Raw genomic sequence first — 22,245 nt, forward strand, 5'->3', positions numbered from 1 at the left:
TTGATCACTACCCATTGAGCCCGACAATCTAGCCAGCTTTCTATCCACCTTATAGTCCATTCATCCAGCCCATAATTCTTTAACTTACTGGCAAGAATACTGTGGGAGACCGTGTCAAAAGCTTTGCTAAAGTCAGGGAACAACATGTCCACTGCTTTCCCCTCATCCACAGAGCCAGTTATCTCGTCATAGAAGGCAATTAGATTCGTAAGGCATGACTTGCTCTTGGTGAATCCATGCTGACTGTTCCTGATCACTTTCCTCTCCTCAAAGTGCTTCAGAATTGATTCTTTGAGGACCTGCTCCATGATTTTTCCAGGGACTGAGGTGAGGCTGACTGGCCTGTAGTTCCCAGGATCCTACTTCTTCCCTTTTTTAAAGATGGGCACTACATTAGCCTTTTTCCAGTCGTCCGGGACTTCCCCCGATCTCCATGAGTTTTCAAAGATAATGGCCAATGGCTCTGCAATTACATCCGCCAACTCCTTTAGCACTCTCGGATGCAGCGCATCCGGCCCCATGGGCTTGTGCTCATCCAGCTTTTCTAAATAGTCTAAATAGTGTCGGACAGATACTCTCAGAGTGCCCACTGCCTAGGTGAGACAAATACCTCAGAAGTACTCTCACTACAGCAACCTAAAGACTTGATCCAGAAAGGACAAAGACTTGCGGTCTCAAGCTAATACTTATGGAGAAGTCTCTGTGCCTGGCATCCGATTCTGGCCAGCAGAACCCCTCTGGACAAAGATCTCCAGAGACTTAATCTTCTCCACACAAGAAGGCTCATTCCTCCAAAAAGGCTCAGAGGAAAAGAGCATCAACTTCTCCCCTGAAAGACGCAGCAAAAAAGAAGCGGTCTTCAGGTCCTTCCCTACCCTAGGTACCAACGGCACTGCGGCTGAGTTCATACGAGGCATTGAGATCCTCTGGTTCATGACAACCGCTGACCCCAAGCGGGCAGACTCAGAGTTGAGAGGCAAACAAATACCCTCTTCCTCGGATACAGCATCGATGGAGCTGGACGCAGCACTGAGGTGCTCCCCACAGCCTATGGTGCCACCGCCTGTTCCAGCAGTGCAAAGTGCTCAGAGGTGGACACCAACACCCGCACCTGTAGCAGCATCAGCGGCACCGACCACTTCGGTGCCAAAACCACTGGTACACCATACCATTTCTTACAACACAAGAATCTACTTGTCTCTTCAGTGCTGCAATCTCTGCTATTCGGCACCGATTTCTCTCTGGTATGCACAGTACCATGCCAACCTGCTTCACCATTGGCTCCTCCGCCTAGTGAGGAGGAAGATAATGAGAAGAAGGGTACCTTTTTCTCAGACTACTCTTCTCCCATCCAAACTACTACACCCTTAGGTCCACACATGCAGACTAAATCCATCCACAAGATGGGCACCCAGTCCTGGTATGATGACCTATGGCTACCACCACCTATGCCTTTTCCCACATAGTGGCCTTATTGGGACCTCTGGGCAGCATATAGGGGACAATACCCCAGACCCCTGAATTCCTACATGGAAAAGATTAGGACTTCCCCACCAGCCTCAGTGTGGCACCTTTAGAGCCCCCAGAGAAGAGCTTTGAGGAACAGGAGGAAGCCTTGGAACAGGAGACGATGCCTCCAACCAAAATTTCCTCTTCCTCCCCAAACAAGGCCGTAATGCCTCCACCACCCACAACTGCTGCTGATTTCAGACACTTCGAGGAGCTGTTCAAAAGAATCTCATATTCCCTAGAGATCCTTCTATAAGACGTCCCACAGTAAAAATATAAAACTACTGGATATTCTACACACCTCATCTGCATCAAAAATAGCGCTTCCTATAAATGATGTGCTGATGGAACCAGCCAAAGACATATGGCGGACCCCGGCAACTATACCACCCACCTATAAGAGAGCGGATAAAAAGGGGATGGACTTTTTATTTTCTCACCCAGTACCAAACTCTCTAGTTGTTGATACAGTCTATCAGTGCGGTAAACAACATAATTTCAGATCTGTGCCATATAACAAAGAACGGAAGCGACCAGACCTTTTTGGCCATAAGGCCTACTCATCAGCCACTCTGCAATTTTGGATTGCCAATTATGCCACATTGATGGCTAAATACAACCAATCAATTTATTCTAAATTAATGGACTTTATTGATTGTACCCTAGAAGACAAAAGGGAGTAATTCAAACCCATCATATCCTTGGATGCAGCAGACATGGCAGCACGCTCCTCTGCCACTGCTATAGTCATGCGCTAAGCGTCATGGCTCCACCTATCTGGCTTCCCCTTGGAGGTGCAAGGCATGGCCAAAAGCTGTTTGCCACAAAGACAGACGAGACCCTCCACACCCTGAAGGATTCTCAGGCAACCCTTTGTACTGTGGGTGTACATACACTTGCAACGTGGAAAAAAACAGGGTAGATACTGTCCTTCCCAGTGCACAAGATCTGCCCCATACACATAAAAACTGAGGCAATATGATTCATGACAGCAGAGGCAGAGACCTCCAAGGACACTGTGTGACCCCTTTCTATTCACCGTGGAAACCCACCACCATGGACAAATGAGTCCTAGAAATAATCCATACAGGCTATACAATACTGTTCATTTCCACACCCCCTACCCACCCTCCTTCCCCGTCCCTCTTCAGGGATGCTTCTCATGAACAGCTTCTATGGCAAGAAGTAAATCACCTCTTGCTTCTGGGTGCTGTAGAACTGGTACCAGCTCAACGCAGGGGGAACGGCTTTTATTCCCATTACTTCTTAACCCAGAAAAAGAATGGGGGATGGTGGCCTATTCTAGACCTCAGAAAACTCAATAGATTCATAAGGCTCCAACAGTTCAGGATGGTCACACTAGCAACAATAATACCAGCACTGAAACAGGGGGATTGGGGCCCTCAATCTCCAAGACACATATTTCCACGTAACCATTCATCCCGCACACAGGAGGTTCCTCGGGTTCACTCTTCAAACAGAACACTACCAATACAAAGTTCTACCCTTTGGTCTCTCAACAGCACAGCAAGTGTTCTCCAAAATTCTTACGGTGGTAGCGGTGCATCTACGAATAATATGGGTAATAATATTCTCCTACCTGAACAATTGTCTACTAAAAGCCACCACACGGGCGGATGCCCTCACCATTACTCGCTGAACAATCACCCTTTTTTTGTGGTTAGGCTTACAACTAAATATGCAAAAAATTGACCCTGACACCCATCTAGAAACTGGAATTCATCTGGGCCCATCTAAATTCTCCGGAGGCCACAGCGTCATTACTTTTGTGACTCCATGGGACTGTCACTACATCAAAGCCAGAGTTTCCCTCTCTCAATGTGATACTGACAGTAATCCTTAAAAGACCTCTATCATTACTGAATCAAAACTAAAAATTTTGCTCCACCATGCTCCATTGGTGTCCTCCTCTCCAACCTGTAAAGCATCTATCAACATCTGAGAGATCGGCTCCACCATATGAGGAAATGTATTCCTACACTTCTTCCTCATCAGACCCTAGCAAGTAACTTGCTTCTGGATTTGTCTCCCAATTACTAGTGTCGATCCCTGAATGCAAGTTTGAAAGGGACTCAAGAGGTCACTCTTCTAGTCAGAACTGTAAAAGGCACAGATCAGCCAAGATCCAAATTCCTTGGGTACCTCCACCTTGGCCTTATGTCATACTCTTATGGCATGTGAACCTGGCCTTACCAGTTATCTGGGAGCCTCAACTTCCTGGGCCTCAATCTTGGAAATCTCCTTTGTCACGTCCGAGATCTTCTTCTCTTTTGGGGTCTCCTAGAGCACTACAGGCACATCAGGCAGAGAGCCCCATATTGTGGAACGTGAAGGCCAAAGTAAGGAGGATCAAAAAGAAAAATATTGACATTTTGCATCCCATGATGCCAAGCAGATTAGCCATGCCCATTTAATGAGGGTATTCTAGAAGCAGATAAGGGATTTATGCAAACATTGTCCTCCATCTTTTCCACTTCTAAAAGAGTTGGCCATTGTTACTAGGACCCTCCTAAAGGATTTGAATATTTTTACACTCATCATGCTTTTGATTTGCTGCTGATTGCTGTAGTGTGGGAGAAAATGAAACCATCTCCTAAAATGACTCATAAGAAGGATTTTTAAAAAAAACTTTTCAGGAGGAAAGTGTATTCATTGGCCAGCCTTCAGGTTCACGTAGACAATTACCAAGTGTTTCTAATAAAATGCACTTCCTTGTAATGTGATAAGATTTCCCACTTTGCAGAAAAAGTACCTCAGGACTCAAGAAGAAGTGAGGTCCATTCTTACTGGGGGCCAGTTGATTTGCCAAGACATTGTTAAAGGCAGGCGTAGATGATTCAGACACATCCACTACACTTATGGTTACCTCTGTTACCATGCACAGATCTTTATGATTGCAGTCATTGGGTATACCAAAAAAGGTACAAGGCACCATTGAGGATCTGCTATTTGAAGGTCCTAACTTATTTAATTCAGAAATGGATGAAGCATTACATTGACGTATTCCAGAGTTACTCTTCAATCCCTGAATCCCTGGGCCTTTATACTCTGGCTCAGAGGAGGAGGAAACAAGATACCTCAAAACTCATTCCAGCAAAGATCTTCTTCATCCTATTACTGCCTGTGTAAATCTGTTGAGCCTTCCAGAAAGAGATGAAGAAATTTAGCCTACTCTTCAACTGCCACTCTTGCAGTGCATGGATCCAGGCAGCAAGTTTGACAACTCCTGCCTTTCTCTTTGGATGCCTAGACTGGTGTAACTACAGAACAGTGGGTCCTAGAAGTCATCAACATGGGGCTCTTTGCAGGGCTGGCTTGAGCTTTTTTGCCACCCCAAAAAAAAACCAAAACCACCTGGACTGCCGAAGCAAAAAAAAAAAAAAAATCGTGGCTGAAATGCTGCCCCAAGAATGGCAGAAATGCTTTCCCTTCACAGGGGCCGCCCCAGGCACATTCTTCCTTAGCTGGTGCCTGGAGCCGGCCCTGGCTCTTTGATTCCACTTCCAACGCTGCCAACCCCCCACCGTCCTTGTCCCTCTTCAGGGACCCCTCTCACTAGATATTGTTGAGACAAGTAATGGATTCCCTTCTACAACTTGGAGAAGTGGAGGAGGTGCCTCCCGAGTTAAAGAACAAGAGGTTTTATTCCCATCATTTTTTATCCGCAAAAAGAAAGGAGGATGTATTAATTTAGATGAAATGTATGGACCCAAAAATTCAAAGTTGTTAATGTAATCCAGTCTTTGTTCAAAATTAAACAGTATTAAACAAGGTTTGGAGTTTGGTATACAGAGACATCAGCCTGCTTAGTACCCTGGCAAAAACACAATTAAAAATTCATTAAACCTTTTATTAAAGATACAGAAAAAAGAAAAAAGAATTAAAGCATTTAAACTAGGTTCACCGGGGGAAGGAGCCCAAAGGAGCCCAAAGCCCTCAGGTAAGTGGGGAAGTGGGATACGGGGAGGAAGTAGGAGCGCGTGAGAGGGCAGGGCTCCTGCCTCATAGTGAGAAAGAGGGACGATCAGCGAGTTATCTCAAGTGCCTATACACAAATGCAAGAAGCCTGGGAAACAAGCAGGGAGAACTGGAAGTCCTGGCACAGACAAGGAATTATGATGTGATTGGAATAACAGAGACTTGGTGGGATAACTCACATGACTGGAGTACTGTCATGGATGGTTATAAACTGTTCAGGAAGGACAGGCAGAGCAGAAAAGGTGGGGGAGTTGCACTGTATGTAAGGGAGCAGTATGACTGCTCAGAGCTCAATTATGAAACTGCAGAAAAACCTGAGTGTCTCTGGATTAAGTTTAGAAGTGTGAGCAACAAGGGTGATGTCATGGTGGGAGTCTGCTATAGACCACCAGACCAGGGGGATGAAGTGGATGAGGCTTTCTTCCGGCAACTCACGGAAGTAACTAGATCACAGGCCCTGGTTCTCATGGGAGACTTCAATCACCCTGATAAATGCTGGGAGAGCAATACAGCAGTGCACAGATAATCCAAGAAGTTTTTGGAAAGCGTAGGGGAAAATTTCCTGGTGCAAGTGCTGGAGGAACCAACTAGGGGCAGAGCTCTTCTTGACCTGCTGCTCACAAACCGGAAAGAATTAGTAGGGGAAGCTAAAGTGGATGGGAACCTGGGAGGCAGTGACCATGAGATGGTTGAGTTCAGGATCCTGACACAGGGAAGAAAGGAGAGCAGCAGAATACGGACCCTGGACTTCAGAAAAGCAGACTTTGACTCCCTCAGGGAACTGATGGGCAGGATCCCCTGGGAGAATAACATGAGGGGGAAAGGAGTCCAAGAGAGCTGGCTGTATTTTAAAGAACTTTTATTGAGGTTACAGGGACAAACCATCCCGATGTGTAGAAAGAATAGTAAATATGGCAGGCGACCAGCTTGGCTTAACAGTGAAATCCTTGCTGATCTTGAACGCAAAAAAGAAGCTTACAAGAAGTGGAGGGTTGGACATATGACCAGGGAAGAGTATAAAAATATTGCTCAGGGATGCAGGAGTGAAATCAGGAAGGCCAAATCATACCTGGAGTTGCAGCTAGCAAGAGATGTTAAGAGTAACAAGAAGGGTTTCTTCAGGTATGTTAGCAACAAGAAGAAAGTCAAGGAAAGTGTGGGCCCCTTACAGAATGAGGGAGGCAACCTAGTGACAGAGAATGTGGAAAAAGCTAATGTACTCAATGCTTTTTTTGCCTCTGTCTTCACTAACAAGGACAGCTCCCAGACTACTGCACTGGGCAGCACAGCATGAGGAGGAGAGGTGACCAGCCCTCCATGGAGAAAGAAGTGGTTCGGGACTATTTAGAAAAGCTGGACGAGCACAAGTCCATGGGGCTGGATGCGTTGCATCCGAGAGTGCTAAAGGAGTTGGCGGATGTGATTGCAGAGCCATTGGCCATTATCTTTGAAAACTCATGGCGATTGGGGGAAGTCCCGGACGACTGGAAAAAGGTTAAGGTAGTGCCCATCTTTAAAAAAGGGAAGACGGAGGTTCCTGGGAACTACAGGCCAGTCAGCCTCACCTCAGTCCCTGGAAAAATCATGGAGCAGGTTCTCAAGGAATCAATTCTGAAGCACTTAGAGGAGAAGGAAGTGATCAAGAACAGTCAGCATGGATTCACCCAGGGCATGTCATGCCTGACTAATCTAATTGCCTTCTATGATGAGATAACTGGCTCTGCGGATGAGGGGAAAGCGGTGGACATGTTGTTCCTTGACTTTAGCAAAGCTTTTGACACTGTCTCCCACAGTATTCTTGCCAGCAAGTTAAAGAAGTATGGGCTGGATGAATGGACTATAAGGTGGATAGAAAGTTGGCTAGATTGTCGGGCTCAACGGGTAGTGATCAATGGCTCCATGTCTAGTTGGCAGCCGGTATCAAGTGGAGTACCCCAAGGGTCGGTCCTGGGGCCGGTTTTGTTCAATATCTTCATAAATGATCTGGAGGATGGTGTGGATTGCACCCTCAGCAAGTTTGCAGATGACACTAAACTGGGAGGAGAGGGAGATACGCTGGAGGGTAGGGATAGGATATAGAGGGACCTAGACAAATTGGAGGATTGGGCCAAAAGAAATCTGATGAGGTTCAACAAGGACAAGTGCAGAGTCCTGCACTTAGGACGGAAGAATCCCATGCACCGCTACAGACTAGGGACCGAATGGCTCGGCAGCAGTTCTGCAGAAAAGGACCTAGGGGTTACAGTGGACGAGAAGCTGGATATGAGTCAGCAGTGTGCCCTTGTTGCCAAGAAGGCCAGTGGTATTTTGGGATGTATATGTAGGGGCATTGCCAGCAGATCGAGGGACGTGATCGTTCCCCTCTATTCGACATTGGTGAGGCCTCATCTGGAGTACTGTGTCCAGTTTTTGGCCCCACATTACAATAAGGATGTGGAAAAATTGGAAAGAGTCCAACAGAGGGCAACAAAAATGATTAGGGGACTGGAACACATGAGTTATGAGGAGAGGCTGAGGGAACTGGGATTGTTTAGTCTGCGGAAGAGAAGAATGAGGGGGGATTTGATAGCTGCTTTCAACTATCTGAAAGGGGGTTCCAAAGAGGATGGATCTAGACTGTTCTCAGTGGTAGCAGATGACAGAACAAGGAGTAATGGTCTCAAGTTGCAGTGGGGGAGGTTTAGGTTGGATATTAGGAAAAAACTTTTTCACTAGGAGGGTGGTGAAACACTGGAATGCGTTACCTAGGGAGGTAGTGGAATCTCCTTCCTTAGATATTTTTAAGGTCAGGCTTGACAAAGCCCTGGCTGGGGTGATTTAGTTGGGGATCGGTCCTGCTTTGAGCAGGGGGTTGGAGTAGATGACCTCCTGAGGTCCCTTCCAACCCTGATATTCTATGATTCTATGATTCTATGAAATGTAAAGTATTAAGTAAGGCTTTCATTTTCACATTCCTTGTCCCCTTTTCCTTTAGCTGTAGAGAGTTTTTAAAAGTAAAAACCCCTTATTTGACAATCTTTTTGATGATATTAAAGATCGGAATAACTCCTCTTTTTGGGGAAAAGAGAAGTTAGTTGAGATGAGCTGGAACAGAGGTTGTTGTTAAAGTCCATTCCTGTTTTCTAGAAGACAAAACAAGACAAATACACGCACCAGGAAAAAGACGAGGACACCAAAGATCAAAAATGCAGCTTCTGCCTCTGATGTTCACTCTCACTTGCAGCCGCACTTCTGGAAAAACACAGGCACAGCACATGGTTTTATCAGCTACTCTGAGAGCAGGCAAACTTGTATCAGCACTGGGCTGTTTATGGCATTGCTTTTAGCTACATTTTCTGGTCACAAGGTCACAGCAATGTTGCAAAATATGCAGTCTTGGCCACCTAAACCAGATTATTATTAGACAGAATGAAAAAGGAGAAAGAGATAGGAAAGAGAAGAAATGAGATGGGGAAATTTGGGATTTACGTGGAGCCAGTGAAGGTGGCAGTGCCCTCTGACTCCCTCTCTCTGGCCCAGTCTGGTCGGGACATTTTTCATGATTGGGATGAAGTAGGTCCTGGTCCCAGGAAACAGTGGAGGTGGCAGCCATGTTGGGGAAGCTCACACCAGTAGCCAATTTTTCTCCCCAAAGTCTTTTTCTTTAAGGACCGAAAAATGGAGTGATGGGCGGGGTGAAAGTGAGGGGTACGGGCCGGTACGGTGTACTGGTAAAAGGGAGCTGCCAGTACTGGCCCGTACAGCTGACTTTAAAGCACTGCCATGGCAGCGCTTTAAGAACTCTGCTTACAGTGCTGCTGCAGCCGCGCTTTAACGTCGCTGCCCCTTTTGCGCCCCCGATCGGTGGCCCTGCCAGGTCCCTACCAGCAGGGCCACCAATGGGGGGTGCAAAAGGGGCAGTGACGACCTGGCAGGGCCGCCGATGGGGGGCACAAAAAGGGCAGCGCTGCTCCTCCTCCCCGGCTGCTGACGGCAGGGGGGGAACAAAAGAAGTAGCTGCTCCAGGTCCACGATTTAAAGGGCCCAGGGCTCCGGCTACCGCAGCAGCACCAGCCAGAGCCCTCGCCCCTTTAAATCGCCGCTGGAGCCCCGGGCGGTGCAGCCAGGGAGCGCAGGTGGACTGGCTGGGGGATGCTGACCCTCCCAGCCCCGCCCCTTCCGCCCAAGGCCATGCCCCTTCCGTGGCGGGGGCGGGGGGAGCGAGCAGAGTGGTAAGATCTGCATTTTACTTTCACCCCTGGTGATGGGTGAAATAGCCCATTCCCTCATTATTTTGTCCACCAATTAGACCTCATTTTCTATGCCAGTTTTGGTTTACTGATTTCCGGTTCCACACTTTTCTTATATGTCAAGCATGATCTTAATTGACCCTTTTTGTGTGGACTAATTCAGTCTTGTCTTACTTTTGCATCTTTTCCCATCAGCATTTGTTATAGGTCATTGTTACATCTTATGAACTTACACTCACTTTTTACAGTTGAGCTCACAATTAGGGTACATTTGTAGGCCCAGTTATCAGAACAGATGGTATGCCATTCTAGACCTCAGATGACTCAACAAGTTCATCTGTCACTTCGAGTTCAGGATGGTCACTCTAGCTTTCATAATCCCTACACTAGCATCTCAAGGTTGCTTCAGGGCACTCATTCTCTAGGAGGCATAGTCGCGTATGTACATCCATCCAGCCCACAGGAAATACCTTTGTTTCCTAAAAGGAAACTCACACTATCAGTACAGTGTGCTATTGTGTGGATTTTCTATGGCACTGAGAGCATTTACCAAGTGCCTGGTGGTCATGGCAGCTCATCTAGGAGCCAAAGGCTCACATTTATCCATGCTTTGATGACTGGCTGATCCGAAATATTTCCCTCTCCCCGCCCCCAGACATGTTTTCCAGACCTTGAATCTTTCTCGTGGCTCTTTTCTGAACTCAGTCTCTAATTTTTAAACACCCTTGTTAAAAGGACGCCAAAACTGAATGCACATTCCAATAATGGTATCATCACTGCTGAATAAACAAATAATTCATAGTTTCATAGATTTAAAGGCCAGAAAAGACCATTAGATCATCTAGTCTGACCTTCTACATAAAACAGGCCAGATTATTTAACAAAGTTATCCCTGTAGTGAGCAAAAAATCACAGTGCTGGCATCATAGGGTGAAATTCTATGAGCCAGTGTCAGGCAGGTTAGCTTCATGATCATAACTGTCCATTCTGGCCAAAAATTCTATGTCTGTTTTTGTTTTTCTCTCTTGTATTTTTAATCTTTACTTTTTAAAACTTTTGTTATATGGAACTTATTTCCCACCCCTTGCCTAATTTCTCATTTAAATTTAATATCTAACATTTTAGTGTTCTCTTTCCTAGTTTAATTAACTTTTACCTATTAGTAGGGCTCTGTATCTGTCATGGAGGTCAGATGATAGTAGCCCCTGGCAGCTGGTGCCACTGGCCCCAGGGCACCCCCCCAATGGCTCCCTAGAGTGCCCCGCCAACAGTGGCCCCCGACCCTTCCCCCAGCAGCAGGTATTTATAGTATACGTCATGGGCAGATCACTGGCTATGAATTTTTGTTTATTGTCAACACGGACAAGTTGAGAGTCCTGCACCTAGAGTGGAAGAATCCCGTGCACCGCTTCTCTTTCTTCTTTCATGTGGCTGGTGTAGAGCAACAACTACAATTTCACCTGAAGTTGATCGAGCCAAATGGCTACATCAGGGGTAGCAGAATTTATTGCAGTGATGCCTTGTTCATATTTATATATTGGGCAGTGATATGTTCTATGGTCTGTCGTGGGGAACCACACTCGCACACTGCAGAGTCCTTGATTTTCCATTTGTGCATTAGATACCTGCATCTACCATGGTTGATTCGCATTCGGTTCAGAGTTGACCAAGATGACCATGGAAGGTCAAACACAGGAACCTTCTGCTTGGGATCTGGCACAAGCTGCTTATTTTTTAAGTCTTATTTAGCCCAATCTGCTTTCCAAGCCTCCTTCTGATTGTAGCCTGATTGCATGAGGCTAAACAAATGTTACCTGAAAGGCTTGCGGGACTTAAGATGTTGTGGGGGGGCTGTCAAGGTTCCTTCCCCACTCTGAACTCTAGGGTACAGATGTGGGGACCTGCATGAAAACCCCCCAAGCTTACTTTCACCAGCTTAGGTTAAAACTTACCCAAGGTACAAACTATTTTACCCTTTGCCCTTGGACTTCCACTGCCACCACCAAACGTTTATCTGGGTTTATTGGGAAAGCGTTGTTTGGAAACGTCTTTCCCCCCAAAATCCTCCCAACCCTTGCACCCCACTTCCTGGTGAAGGTTTGGTAAAAGTCCTCACCAATTTGCATAGGTGACCACAGACCCAAACCCTTGGATCTTTGAACAATGAAAAAAGCATTCAGTTCTTGAAAAGAAACATTTTAATAGAAGAAACAGTAAAAAGAATCACCTCTGTAAAATCAGGATGGTAAATACCTTACAGGGTAATTAGATTCAAAACATAGAGAATCCTTCTAGGGAAAACCTTAAGTTACAAAAAGACACACAGACAGGAATATTCATTCTATTCAGTACAACTTAATTTCTCAGCCATTTAAAGAAATCATAATCTAACGCATATCTCGCTAGATTACTTACTAAGTTCTAAGACTCCATTCCTGTTCTGTCCCCAGCAAAAGCATCACACAGACAGACACAGACCCTTTGTTTTTCTCCCTCCTCCCAGCTTTTGAAAGTATCTTGTCTCCTCATTGGTCATTTTGGTCAGGTGCCAGCGAGGTTATCCTAGCTTCTTAACTCTTTACAGGTGAAAGGATTTTTCCTCTGGCCAGGAGGGGTTTTAAAGGTGTTTACCCTTCCCTTTATATTTATGACAGGGGCATTGTCAAGGTCTTGGTGAATAGGAAGGCATTTGGTTTCCTGGATTCGTTGAGCTTCGCCAAACATTGCACCAGTTCGGTGTATCGGCAGGGGAGCGATGTTAGACAGGACAGGTAGCCATGGTGTTGGAGTCAACTTCAGGGTTCCTGTGATGCACCACATCACTGTATTCAGCTGGGTGGCCACAAGTCATGTGTGGCTGCATCTCCTCCTTACCGGTGCACAATATTCAAATACTGAATATACAAGTTGTCAGGGTTCCCTCCCCACTCTGAACTCTAGGGTACAGATGAAAACCCCCCTAAGCTTATTTTTACCAGCTTAGGTTAAGAACTTTCCCAAGGCACAAATTTCACCTTGTCTTTGAACACTATGCTGCCACCACCAAGTGATTTAGACAGAGAACAGGGAAAGGACCACTTGGAGTCCTGTTCCCCCTAAATATTCCCCCAAGCCCTACACCCCCTTTCCTGGGGAGGCTTGAGAATAAACAAGATGAGCACAAACCAGCCTTGGATTTTTAAGACCCAAAAAACCCAATCAGATTCTTAAAAAACAGAACATTATTAGAAGAACAAAAAAAGATAAGAGAACAACTCTGTAAGATCAGAATGGAAGATAATCTTTCAGGCAGTCAGATTCAAAACACAGAGAATCCCTCTAGGCAAAACCTTAAGTTACAAAAAGGCACAAAAACAGAAATACACCTTGCCTCCAGCACAGCGAATTTCACAAGCCAAAACAAAGAAAACCTAATGCATTTTCTAGCGAGATTACTTACTAACTTTACAGGAGTTGGAGGGCTTGCATCCTTGATCTGTTCCCGGCAAAGGTATCACACAGACAGACAAAAGCCTTTCCCCCCTTCCAGATTTAAAAGTATCTTGTTCCCTCATTGGTCATTTTGGGTCAGGTGCCAGCCAGGTTACCTGAGCTTCTTAACCCTTTACAGGTAAAAGGACTTTGCCTCTGGCCAGGAGGGATTTTATAGCACTGTATACAGAAAGGTGGTTACCCTTCCCTTTATATTTATGACACAAGTGCTATTACAGATGTTCGCAGCACTGATGTTGGTGCACCCCAGGTTGCAACTGAACTATGTTGGCTCTCGTTTTGATCTTTGCAGCTACCTTCTCAAGGTGATCATGGAAGGAGAGGGTGCGGTCGAGTTTCACTCCAAGATATGTTGGAGTGTAATTGTGTTGCACATTTTTACCACAGAAAGCTACTTTCAGTGTGCTTTTGGCATTCCTATTATCAAGATGAAATGAGCTTACTATTGTTTTTCCAGGGTTTGGTTTTGTCATGGAGTGTGAGGGAGTCAAAGCCCTGCACCCCCCACATCCTGCAATTCACCATGACTCTCAGCCAGCCAGTAAAACAGAAGGTTTATTAGATGACAGGAACACACTCTAAACAGAGCTTGTAGATACAGAAAACAGGACCCCTCAGTCACATAGGGGGCAACTTCCACACTTTCCCTGGATGCTCGACCTCTTCCCACCTGCCCCTGGCCCTGCCCCCACTCCACCCTTTCCATGCGGCTCTGCCCCAGCCTCGCCTCTTCCCACCCCTGCCCTGCCCCCATTCCAACTCTTTCCCCAAAGTCCCCACCGCAACTCCGCCCCCTCCCTGCCCCTATTCCAACTCCTTCCCCAAATTCTCGCCCTATCCCCTCCTCTTCCCCACCTCCTCCCCGAGTGCACCATGTTCCCATTCCTCCCCCTCCCTCCCAGCACGCTGCCAAACAGCTGTTTGGTGGTGGCCAGGGGGAAGTGCTGGGAGGTAGGCGGAGGAGCGGGGACACGGTGCACTTAGGTGGGGAAAAGGAGGAGGAGGTGGGGCAGGGGGTGAGGGGAGCTTAGCCGCCAATGGGTGCAGAGGACCCACTAATTTTTCCCCGTGGGTGCTCCAGCCCTGGAGCACCCACAGAGTCAGCGCCTGTGCTCATCCAGGTGCCTCTTGTGGGGTGGGGAGCCCAGACCCTGGTTCTGGGCATGTTGCCGTCTCCCCAGCCAGCTCCAAACTGAAACCCCTTCCTACTGCCTCACCCAGCCACACCCCCAGCCCCTCTTCCAGCCTTTGTCCAGTTTCCCGGGCAGAAGGTGTCATCTGGTCCCAGTCCCCTCCTGGGCTCAGGTTACGAAGGGCAGTCACCATCATTTACGTGCTGGCCATCAAGTATCATCCCTCAGTGAAGTCACCCGCTTACTTCCCATCACCATCTAGTACTGGTGCAGTACCCCAGGGAAATGGAGGCACGCCCCATGTTAGCAGAAGACAGTAAACAAGTAAAACTCCCATGCAACATTGCCAGCTTAATACTCCCTACTTTGTCACAGGTTTGAGCCTCCATTTCCAGAAATATTGTTCCATATTTTGAAGGTCCTCACTTAATACACTGCTACAGACTAGGGCCAACTGGCTAAGAGGCAGTTCTTCAGAAAAGGACCTGGGGATTACAGTGGACGAGAAGCTGGATATGAGTCAACAATGTGCCCTTGTTGCCAAGAAGGCTAATGGCATATTGGGCTGCATTAGTAGGAGCGTTGCCAGCAGATCGAGGGAAGTGATTCTTCCCCTCTATTTGGCACTGGTGAGGCCACATCTGGAGATTTGCATCCAGTTTTGGGGCCCCCACTATGGAAAGGATGTGGAAAAATTGGAGAGAGTCCAGTGGAGGGCAACGAAAATGATTAGGGGATTGGAACACATGACTTATGAGGAGAGGCTGAGGGAACTGGGCTTATTTAGTCTGCAGAAGAGAAGAGTGAGAGGGGATTTGATAGCTGCTTTCAACTACCTGAAGAGGGGTTCCAAAGAGGATGGATCTAGACTGTTTTCTCAGTGGTAGAAGAGGACAGGACAAGGAGTAATGGTCTCAAGTTGCAGTGGGGGAGGTTTCGGTTGGATATTACAAAAAAAATTTTCACTAGGAGGGTGGTGAAACACTGGAATGCGTAATCTAGGGAGGTGGTGGAATCTCCTTCCTTAGAAGTTTTTAAGGTCAGGCTTGACAAAGCCCTGGCTGGGATGATTTAGTTGGGGATCGGTCCTGCTTTGAGCAGGGGATTGGACTAGATGACCTCCTGAGGTCTCTTCCAAAGTGACCACTCTCTTTACAAGGTGTATGATAATCAAGGTGGGCCATTTCCAGCACAAATCCAGGTTTTCTCACCCCCCCACCCCCCTCCAAAAACCACACACACAAACTCACTCTCCTGCTGGTAATAGCTTATCCAAAGTGACCACTCTCCTCTCAAGGGCCCACCTTGATTTTCATACACATTGTGAGGAGAGTGGTCACTTTGGGTAAGCTATTACCAGCAGGAGAGTGAGTTTGTGTGTGGGGGGGCGGAGGGTGAGAAAACCTGGATTTGTGCTGGAAATGGCCCAACTTGACGATCACTTTAGATAAGCTATTACCAGCAGGAGAGTGGGGTGGGAGGAGGTATTGTTTCATGGTCTCTGTGTATATAATGTCTTCTGCAGTTTCCACAGTATGCATCCGATGAAGTGAGCTGTAGCTCACGAAAGCTTATGCTCAAATAAATTGGTTAGTCTCTAAGGTGCCACAAGTACTCCTTTTCTTTTTATTTAAAAAAAAAAGTAAAGTTTGAAAATATGACTCAAGTGTAACCAATGCAGTAATGTTTGTCTGAGACTGCAGAGAGCCTCCAGCAGAAAGAAGACATGGCTGGCCCCACACCTACAACCAGAAGCAACTAGGCCCCTGCTGCGCTGAAGAGGACCCTGTCACTCTTTTGGCTCTAATGGAAAAGGGATGGAGGCAAGGGAAAAGGAAAAACTTCTTAGCTTGCCCAGGAGGCCCTGGGAGGAGTGGCCTTCCACTATGAGGAGCCCCTCTTAAGGGTGCTTGAAAGTACCAGGGAAATGGGACTCAGCTGTGGGGGAGACTCAGCTGCTGGCTCTGATGAACCTGAGTGGCCAAGAAAGGAAAGAGACAGAGGCACTGCACGCCTCCTAGTGGCCTCTTTCTTTTACTGTGTGCAGAATGAATGAGCACTCAAATTTAACAAACGTGATGAAGGGGATGGGGAAGAGAGGGATAAGGAAAATTGAGAATGGTGGAGAGAAAGTGTTTAAACTCAGAAAAGAGTGACTGTCCAGCCAATGTGAGAAGAGAGATTGAGACAAACATTTTCTAGGCCAATATTGCAAATAAGAGGAAGAGCAAGATGGATGTTTTTTTCAAATTATCCGGTATCATAAAGTTGTGTCATCAAAAAGTGATGAGGAAAACTGTTCTTGACTATGGGGAAAAAGAGTGACAGAGCGTCATGCTGTGGAACAACCTGCTAGCAGCTCAGGAATGGATAGGAATGATAAATGGGCAAAAGTTGAAACCTCAGATGCAGTGTGGGAGTCTATTGTGGGTGGGTTGCATCCACTCCTGACAGAGACCTGAGCAGTCTGTCTCTTCCTTGACCTTTGGCAACACAAGTGTAGTTTGTCATGCTAATCAAGTCTCATTGAAATGAATGTAGGATCTGGAATGAATGAAGAGGCAGGAAGGAGAATGAATGAAAGGAACAGATGTAATGAGGGAGAGGATAGAGGAAGAAGGAAATGTGTGGGATGGGAGAGGGTGGGAGAGGCTGTGCTATGAGTTCCACACACAAGAATTAAAAAAAAAGAGGGAACATTAGTTGCTATCTCTACGTGAGGGCCTTTTCTGACACCACATGAAAAGGGAACTCAGGGTACGTGCTGCAGCCACCCCATCATAGTTTGAGTGGGGAAGATGCATATATAGCATTTCCTGCCCACATGATAGGGGCTGAGACCTCCTTCCCTCTGGACAGAACCCAGCTTGAATGACAATAGAGTGATGTTCTAGAAAGGAGGAGAGACCACAGCTTGCACAAAGAGGAGCAATGGTAGACCACCCTCTAGCCCAGCAGGTTGCTTTTATATATATGACTATGAGAGAATGAACTGTCACAAGGGTGAAAAAAACCCAAACCCCAAGAATCTGTAGGTAGTGAACTACCTCAGAAAATTAGAACTAGGGTGTGATCCAGCTGGCTTTAATCAATCACAAATCCTCTCGGAAGCTGCTGGGAGTGGGAGGGATCTAGGATTTACATTAATTAGCCCCACCTCATTCTGAGGTTGAGGGAACAATTCCGAGAGGGGAGTTTTAAAGACCGCACCAGATCATTGTCTGAGGAGCAATAAGACGTAGGAAAAGAAGGTACTGAGTTTGGATACAGGCTGGGCTCTGCCTCCCTATAAAGACTTTGGACTTTCTAGAGAATAAAAAGGCTTTGGGTACACAAAGAGACAACTTACAAGGAAATAGGACTGAAAGTAAATGGGTGTATATAAAATAAATACTGGTAAACCCTTTTTAAAGAATTCTTACATTCTCTGGCTTCCTCCCCCCCACAAGTGCTCCATATCTGAGGTTGTCAGGTCATCCAGATGACAGTGGCCCTGGCCATTACAACCCTAAGCAGGGATGGGATGATGTTGTGGAGGAGTAGGGTTGTGGCACAGAAGAGACCCCATGTGAGCGTGTTTAGGGCTGCAAATTGCTTTAATCAGGTCCTGCTGGTACCCACTTCTGCAGAGGGAGATGGAGCTTTATAGGTTGTCCTTTATGCAGAGTGGGTGGAGATGTACAGAGCATTGATGACAGCAGATTGCTATATGTGACTGTCAGATGCTATTTTCCTCATGTTCATTGTTTTTATTTGTGTAGGGGGCTTTTGGCAGGACCCCTCTTTATCGTGCTGCTTTTGGTGGTCACATGGCTGCAGTGGAGACACTTCTTCAATATGGAGCAGACCCCAGACTTTATGCTGATGATGGCAACACGCCTGAACAAGTAGGGGCAATTTGTTCGATTTCCCTTTGCCTTACAGTAACATTGTTTCTTTTTGGTTTTTGGTCTCGTATATTGTCTCATCTGTTGCTCTCTGATTGAGCCTCACAAACAAGAGTGGATAGTGACTGACTATGCAGGGGGAGCAGTGGCAATGACTCTACCCAGAGTGTATAAACTGTCGGAAGTAAACCTGAAAACAGAGGTGAAAATATATCCTTTTTTCTCTGAATTTACCTCTGCTGATCTCAGGTGATACTTGTAACAAGAACAGGTACAGCATTTTCAACCAGGGACCTAGACAAATTGGAGGATTGGGCCAAAAGAAATCTGGTGAGGTTCAATAAGGATAAGTGCAGGGTCCTGCACTTAGGACGGAAGAACCCAATGCACCGCTACAGACTAGGGACCGAATGGCTCGGCAGCAGTTCTGCGGAAAAGGACCTAGGGGTGACAGTGGACGAGAAGCTGGATATGAGTCAACAGTGTGCCCTTGTTGCCAAGAAGGCCAATGGCATTTTGGGATGTATAAGTAGGGGCATAGCGAGCAGATCGAGGGACGTGATCGTTCCCCTCTATTCGACATTGGTGAGGCCTCATCTGGAGTACTGTGTCCAGTTTTGGGCCCCACACTACAAGAAGGATGTGGATAAATTGGAGAGAGTCCAGCGAAGGGCAACAAAAATGATTAGAGGTCTGGAACACATGACTTATGAGGAGAGGCTGAGGGAACTGGGATTGTTTAGTCTGCAGAAGAGAAGAATGAGGGGGGATTTGATAGCTGCTTTCAACTACCTGAGAGGTGGTTCCAGAGAGGATGGTTCTAGACTATTCTCAGTGGTAGAAGATGACAGGACAAGGAGTAATGGTCTCAAGTTGCAGTGGGGGAGGTTTAGGTTGGATATTAGGAAAAACTTTTTCACTAAGAGGGTGGTGAAACACTGGAATGCGTTACCTAGGGAGGTGGTAGAATCTCCTTCCTTAGAAGTTTTTAAGGTCAGGCTTGACAAAGCCCTGGCTGGGATGATTTAATTGGGGATTGGTCCTGCTTTGAGCAGGGGGTTGGACTAGATGACCTCCTGAGGTCCCTTCCAACCCTGATATTCTATGATTCTATGATAAGCTGGCCAAGAAACCTCCCCGTTTGTCTCAGTCCATTAGTGCTCCTGTGAGCTGTAATATTATCCCAAACACCACAGATGTTCACAAGCCCTATTCCTCTTCTGCTTTTACTTCAACATAACACAGAGGCCTGAAGACATCCAGCACCAAAGGAGATGTAGATCTCCCTTACCCACTGGGAGACGGAGTTCCTATCCTAAGCCTGAAATCATCCCAGACAGGGCTTTGTCAAGCCGGGCCTTAAAAACCTCTAAGGATGGAGATTCCACCACCACCCTCGGTAACCCATTCCAGAGCTTCACCACCCTCCCAGTGAAATATTTTTTCCTAATATCCAACCTAGATCTCCCCCACTGCAACTTGAGACCATTACTCCTCGTTCTGTCATCTGCCACCACTGATAACAGCCTAGCTCCATGCTCTATCGAACCTCCCCTTTAGGTTGCATGTTAGGAAAAACTTTTTCGCTAGGAGGGTGGTGAAGCACTGGAATGTGTTACCTAAGGAGGTGGTGGAATCTCCTTCCTTAGAGGTTTTCAAGGTCAAAAGCCCAGGCTGGGATGATTTAATTGGGGATTGGCCCTGCTTTGAGCAGGGGGTTGGACTAGATGACCTCCTGAGGTCCCTTCCAACCCTGATATTCTATGCTCCTTTAGCATCTCAATCCTCCAGTGGTCCTACTGATTGTTTGGCAGGCTTTCTGCTTCTGATATACTTACAAAAAATTTTGCTATTACTTTTTGAGTCTTTGGGTAGCTGTTCTTCAAATTCTTTTTTTGGCCTTCCTAATTATATTTTTACACTTCATTTGCCAGAGTTTAGGCTCCTTTCTATTTTCCTCACAAGGATTTAACTTCCAGTTTTTAAAGGATGCCTTTTTGTGTCTCAATGTTTTTTTTTACTTTGTTGTTAAGCCCTGGTTGCACTTTTTTGGTTCTCTTACTATGTTTTTTAATTTGGGGTATACATTTAAGTTGAGCCTCTATTATGACGTCTTTAAAAAGCTTCCATGCAGCTTGCAGGGATTTCACTTTTGGCACTGTACCTCTTAATTTCTGTTTAACTAACTTCCTCGTTTTTGTGTGGTCCCGACTATGCCTTGGTTCAGGCCTCTAGGTCAGATTAAAAACTTTGGTAGAGCAGTCCTCCAGGTGATACTCCTCTTACCTATCTCTTAAGAAGGATACTGCTTGCTAGTGATGAAGAGCAGAATCTGTACAGACAAACACTTGAAAAAGAAAGTAGTTATTTACCCTATTGTTTCTTGACTTTAGCAAAGCTTTTGACACGGTCTCCCACAGTATTCTTGTCAGCAAGTTAAGGAAGTATGGGCTGGATGAATGCACTATAAGGTGGGTAGAAAGCTGGCTAGATTGTCGGGCTCAACGGGTAGTGATCAATGGCTCCATGTCTAGTTGGCAGCCGGTGTCAAGTGGAGTGCCCCAGGGGTCGGTCCTGGGGCCGGTTTTGTTCAATATCTTCATAAATGATCTGGAGGATGGTGTGGATTGCACTCTCAGCAAATTTGCGGATGATACTAAACTGGGAGGAGTGGTAGATACGCTGGAGGGGAGGGATAGGATACAGAAGGACCTAGACAAATTGGAGGATTGGGCCAAAAGAAATCTGATGAGGTTCAACAAGGACAAGTGCAGAGTCCTGCACTTAGGACGGAAGAATCCCATGCACCGCTACAGACTAGGGACCGAATGGCTCGGCAACAGTTCTGCAGAAAAGGACCTAGGGGTTACAGTGGACAAGAAGCTGGACATGAGTCAGCAGTGTGCCCTTGTTGCCAAGAAGGCCAATGGCATTTTGGGCTGCATAAGTAGGGGCATTGCCAGCAGATCGAGGGACGTGATCGTTCCCCTCTATTCGACATTGGTGAGGCCTCATCTGGAGTACTGTGTCCAGTTTTGGGCCCCACACTACAAGAAGGATGTGGATAAATTGGAGAGAGTCCAGCGAAGGGCAACAAAAATGATTAGGGGACTGGAACACATGAGTTATGAGGAGAGGCTGAGGGAACTGGGATTGTTTAGTCTGCGGAAGAGAAGAATGAGGTGGGATTTGATAGCTGCTTTAAACTACCTGAAAGAGGGTTCCAAAGAGGATGGATTTAGACTGTTCTCAGTGGTAGCAGATGATAGAAAAAGGAGTAATGGTCTCAAGTTGCAGTGGGGGGGGGGGGTTAGGTTGGATATTAGGAAAAACTTTTTCACTAGGAGTGTGGTGAAACATTGGAATGCGTTACCTATGGAGGTGGTGGAATCTCCTTCCTTAGAAGTTTTTAAGGTCAGGCTTGACAAAGCGCTGGCTGAGATGATTTAGTTGGGGATTGGTCCTGCTTTGATGACCTTCTGAGGTCCCTTCCAACCCTAATATTCTATGATTCTATGATTCCATGTTCTGCTGTCTGTCTTTGCTAAAAGAAGATACATAACATTTATAGATACAAAAACTTAGGGACATTTACTGTACTCATTAATTACCTTAGGGTAATTACCCTAGGGATCCTTATTGGCAAGGGAATGAAGAGGTGGTTGAGGCCATCCTGCCCCTTATAACCTCAGCTGTGGGGGGTTGCAACAATGCCCAGGGTACAGGCATGGCCCTGACAGACACTGCTATTCAAAAGAATCCGATCTTACATGCATGGGGCACATGAGCACCAAAATCGGAATCCCATGCGGACAACACATCTTGAGCTACAGTTAATGTAGGGTAAGTAACTGTTCTTTATGTGAGCAAAGGATGGTTGATAGGCACTCATATATGGCAGTGATGCAGACTGTTTAACTACAGGAGTGAGATAAATCATCCTATCAGGTTCATTCATGCAAAGAGTAAAATAGTGTCAACAGGACAGTCCCTCAA

The 22,245-nt window shown here is 46.4% G+C and overlaps 1 protein-coding gene across 1 annotated transcript in view; it reads left to right on the forward strand.

Annotated features, from left to right (window-relative positions):
* The window catches only part of IQANK1 (IQ motif and ankyrin repeat containing 1), a 167,093-nt gene that overhangs the window by 90,394 nt on the left and 54,454 nt on the right, over positions 1 to 22,245 (forward strand). The window contains 1 exon segment of the mRNA XM_074943621.1: positions 18,124 to 18,249. Coding sequence (XP_074799722.1) covers positions 18,124 to 18,249 — 126 coding nt within the window.

The sequence above is a fragment of the Natator depressus genome, chromosome 2 (genome assembly GCF_965152275.1).
Source record: "Natator depressus isolate rNatDep1 chromosome 2, rNatDep2.hap1, whole genome shotgun sequence".
NCBI classification, from domain to species: domain Eukaryota; kingdom Metazoa; phylum Chordata; order Testudines; family Cheloniidae; genus Natator; species Natator depressus.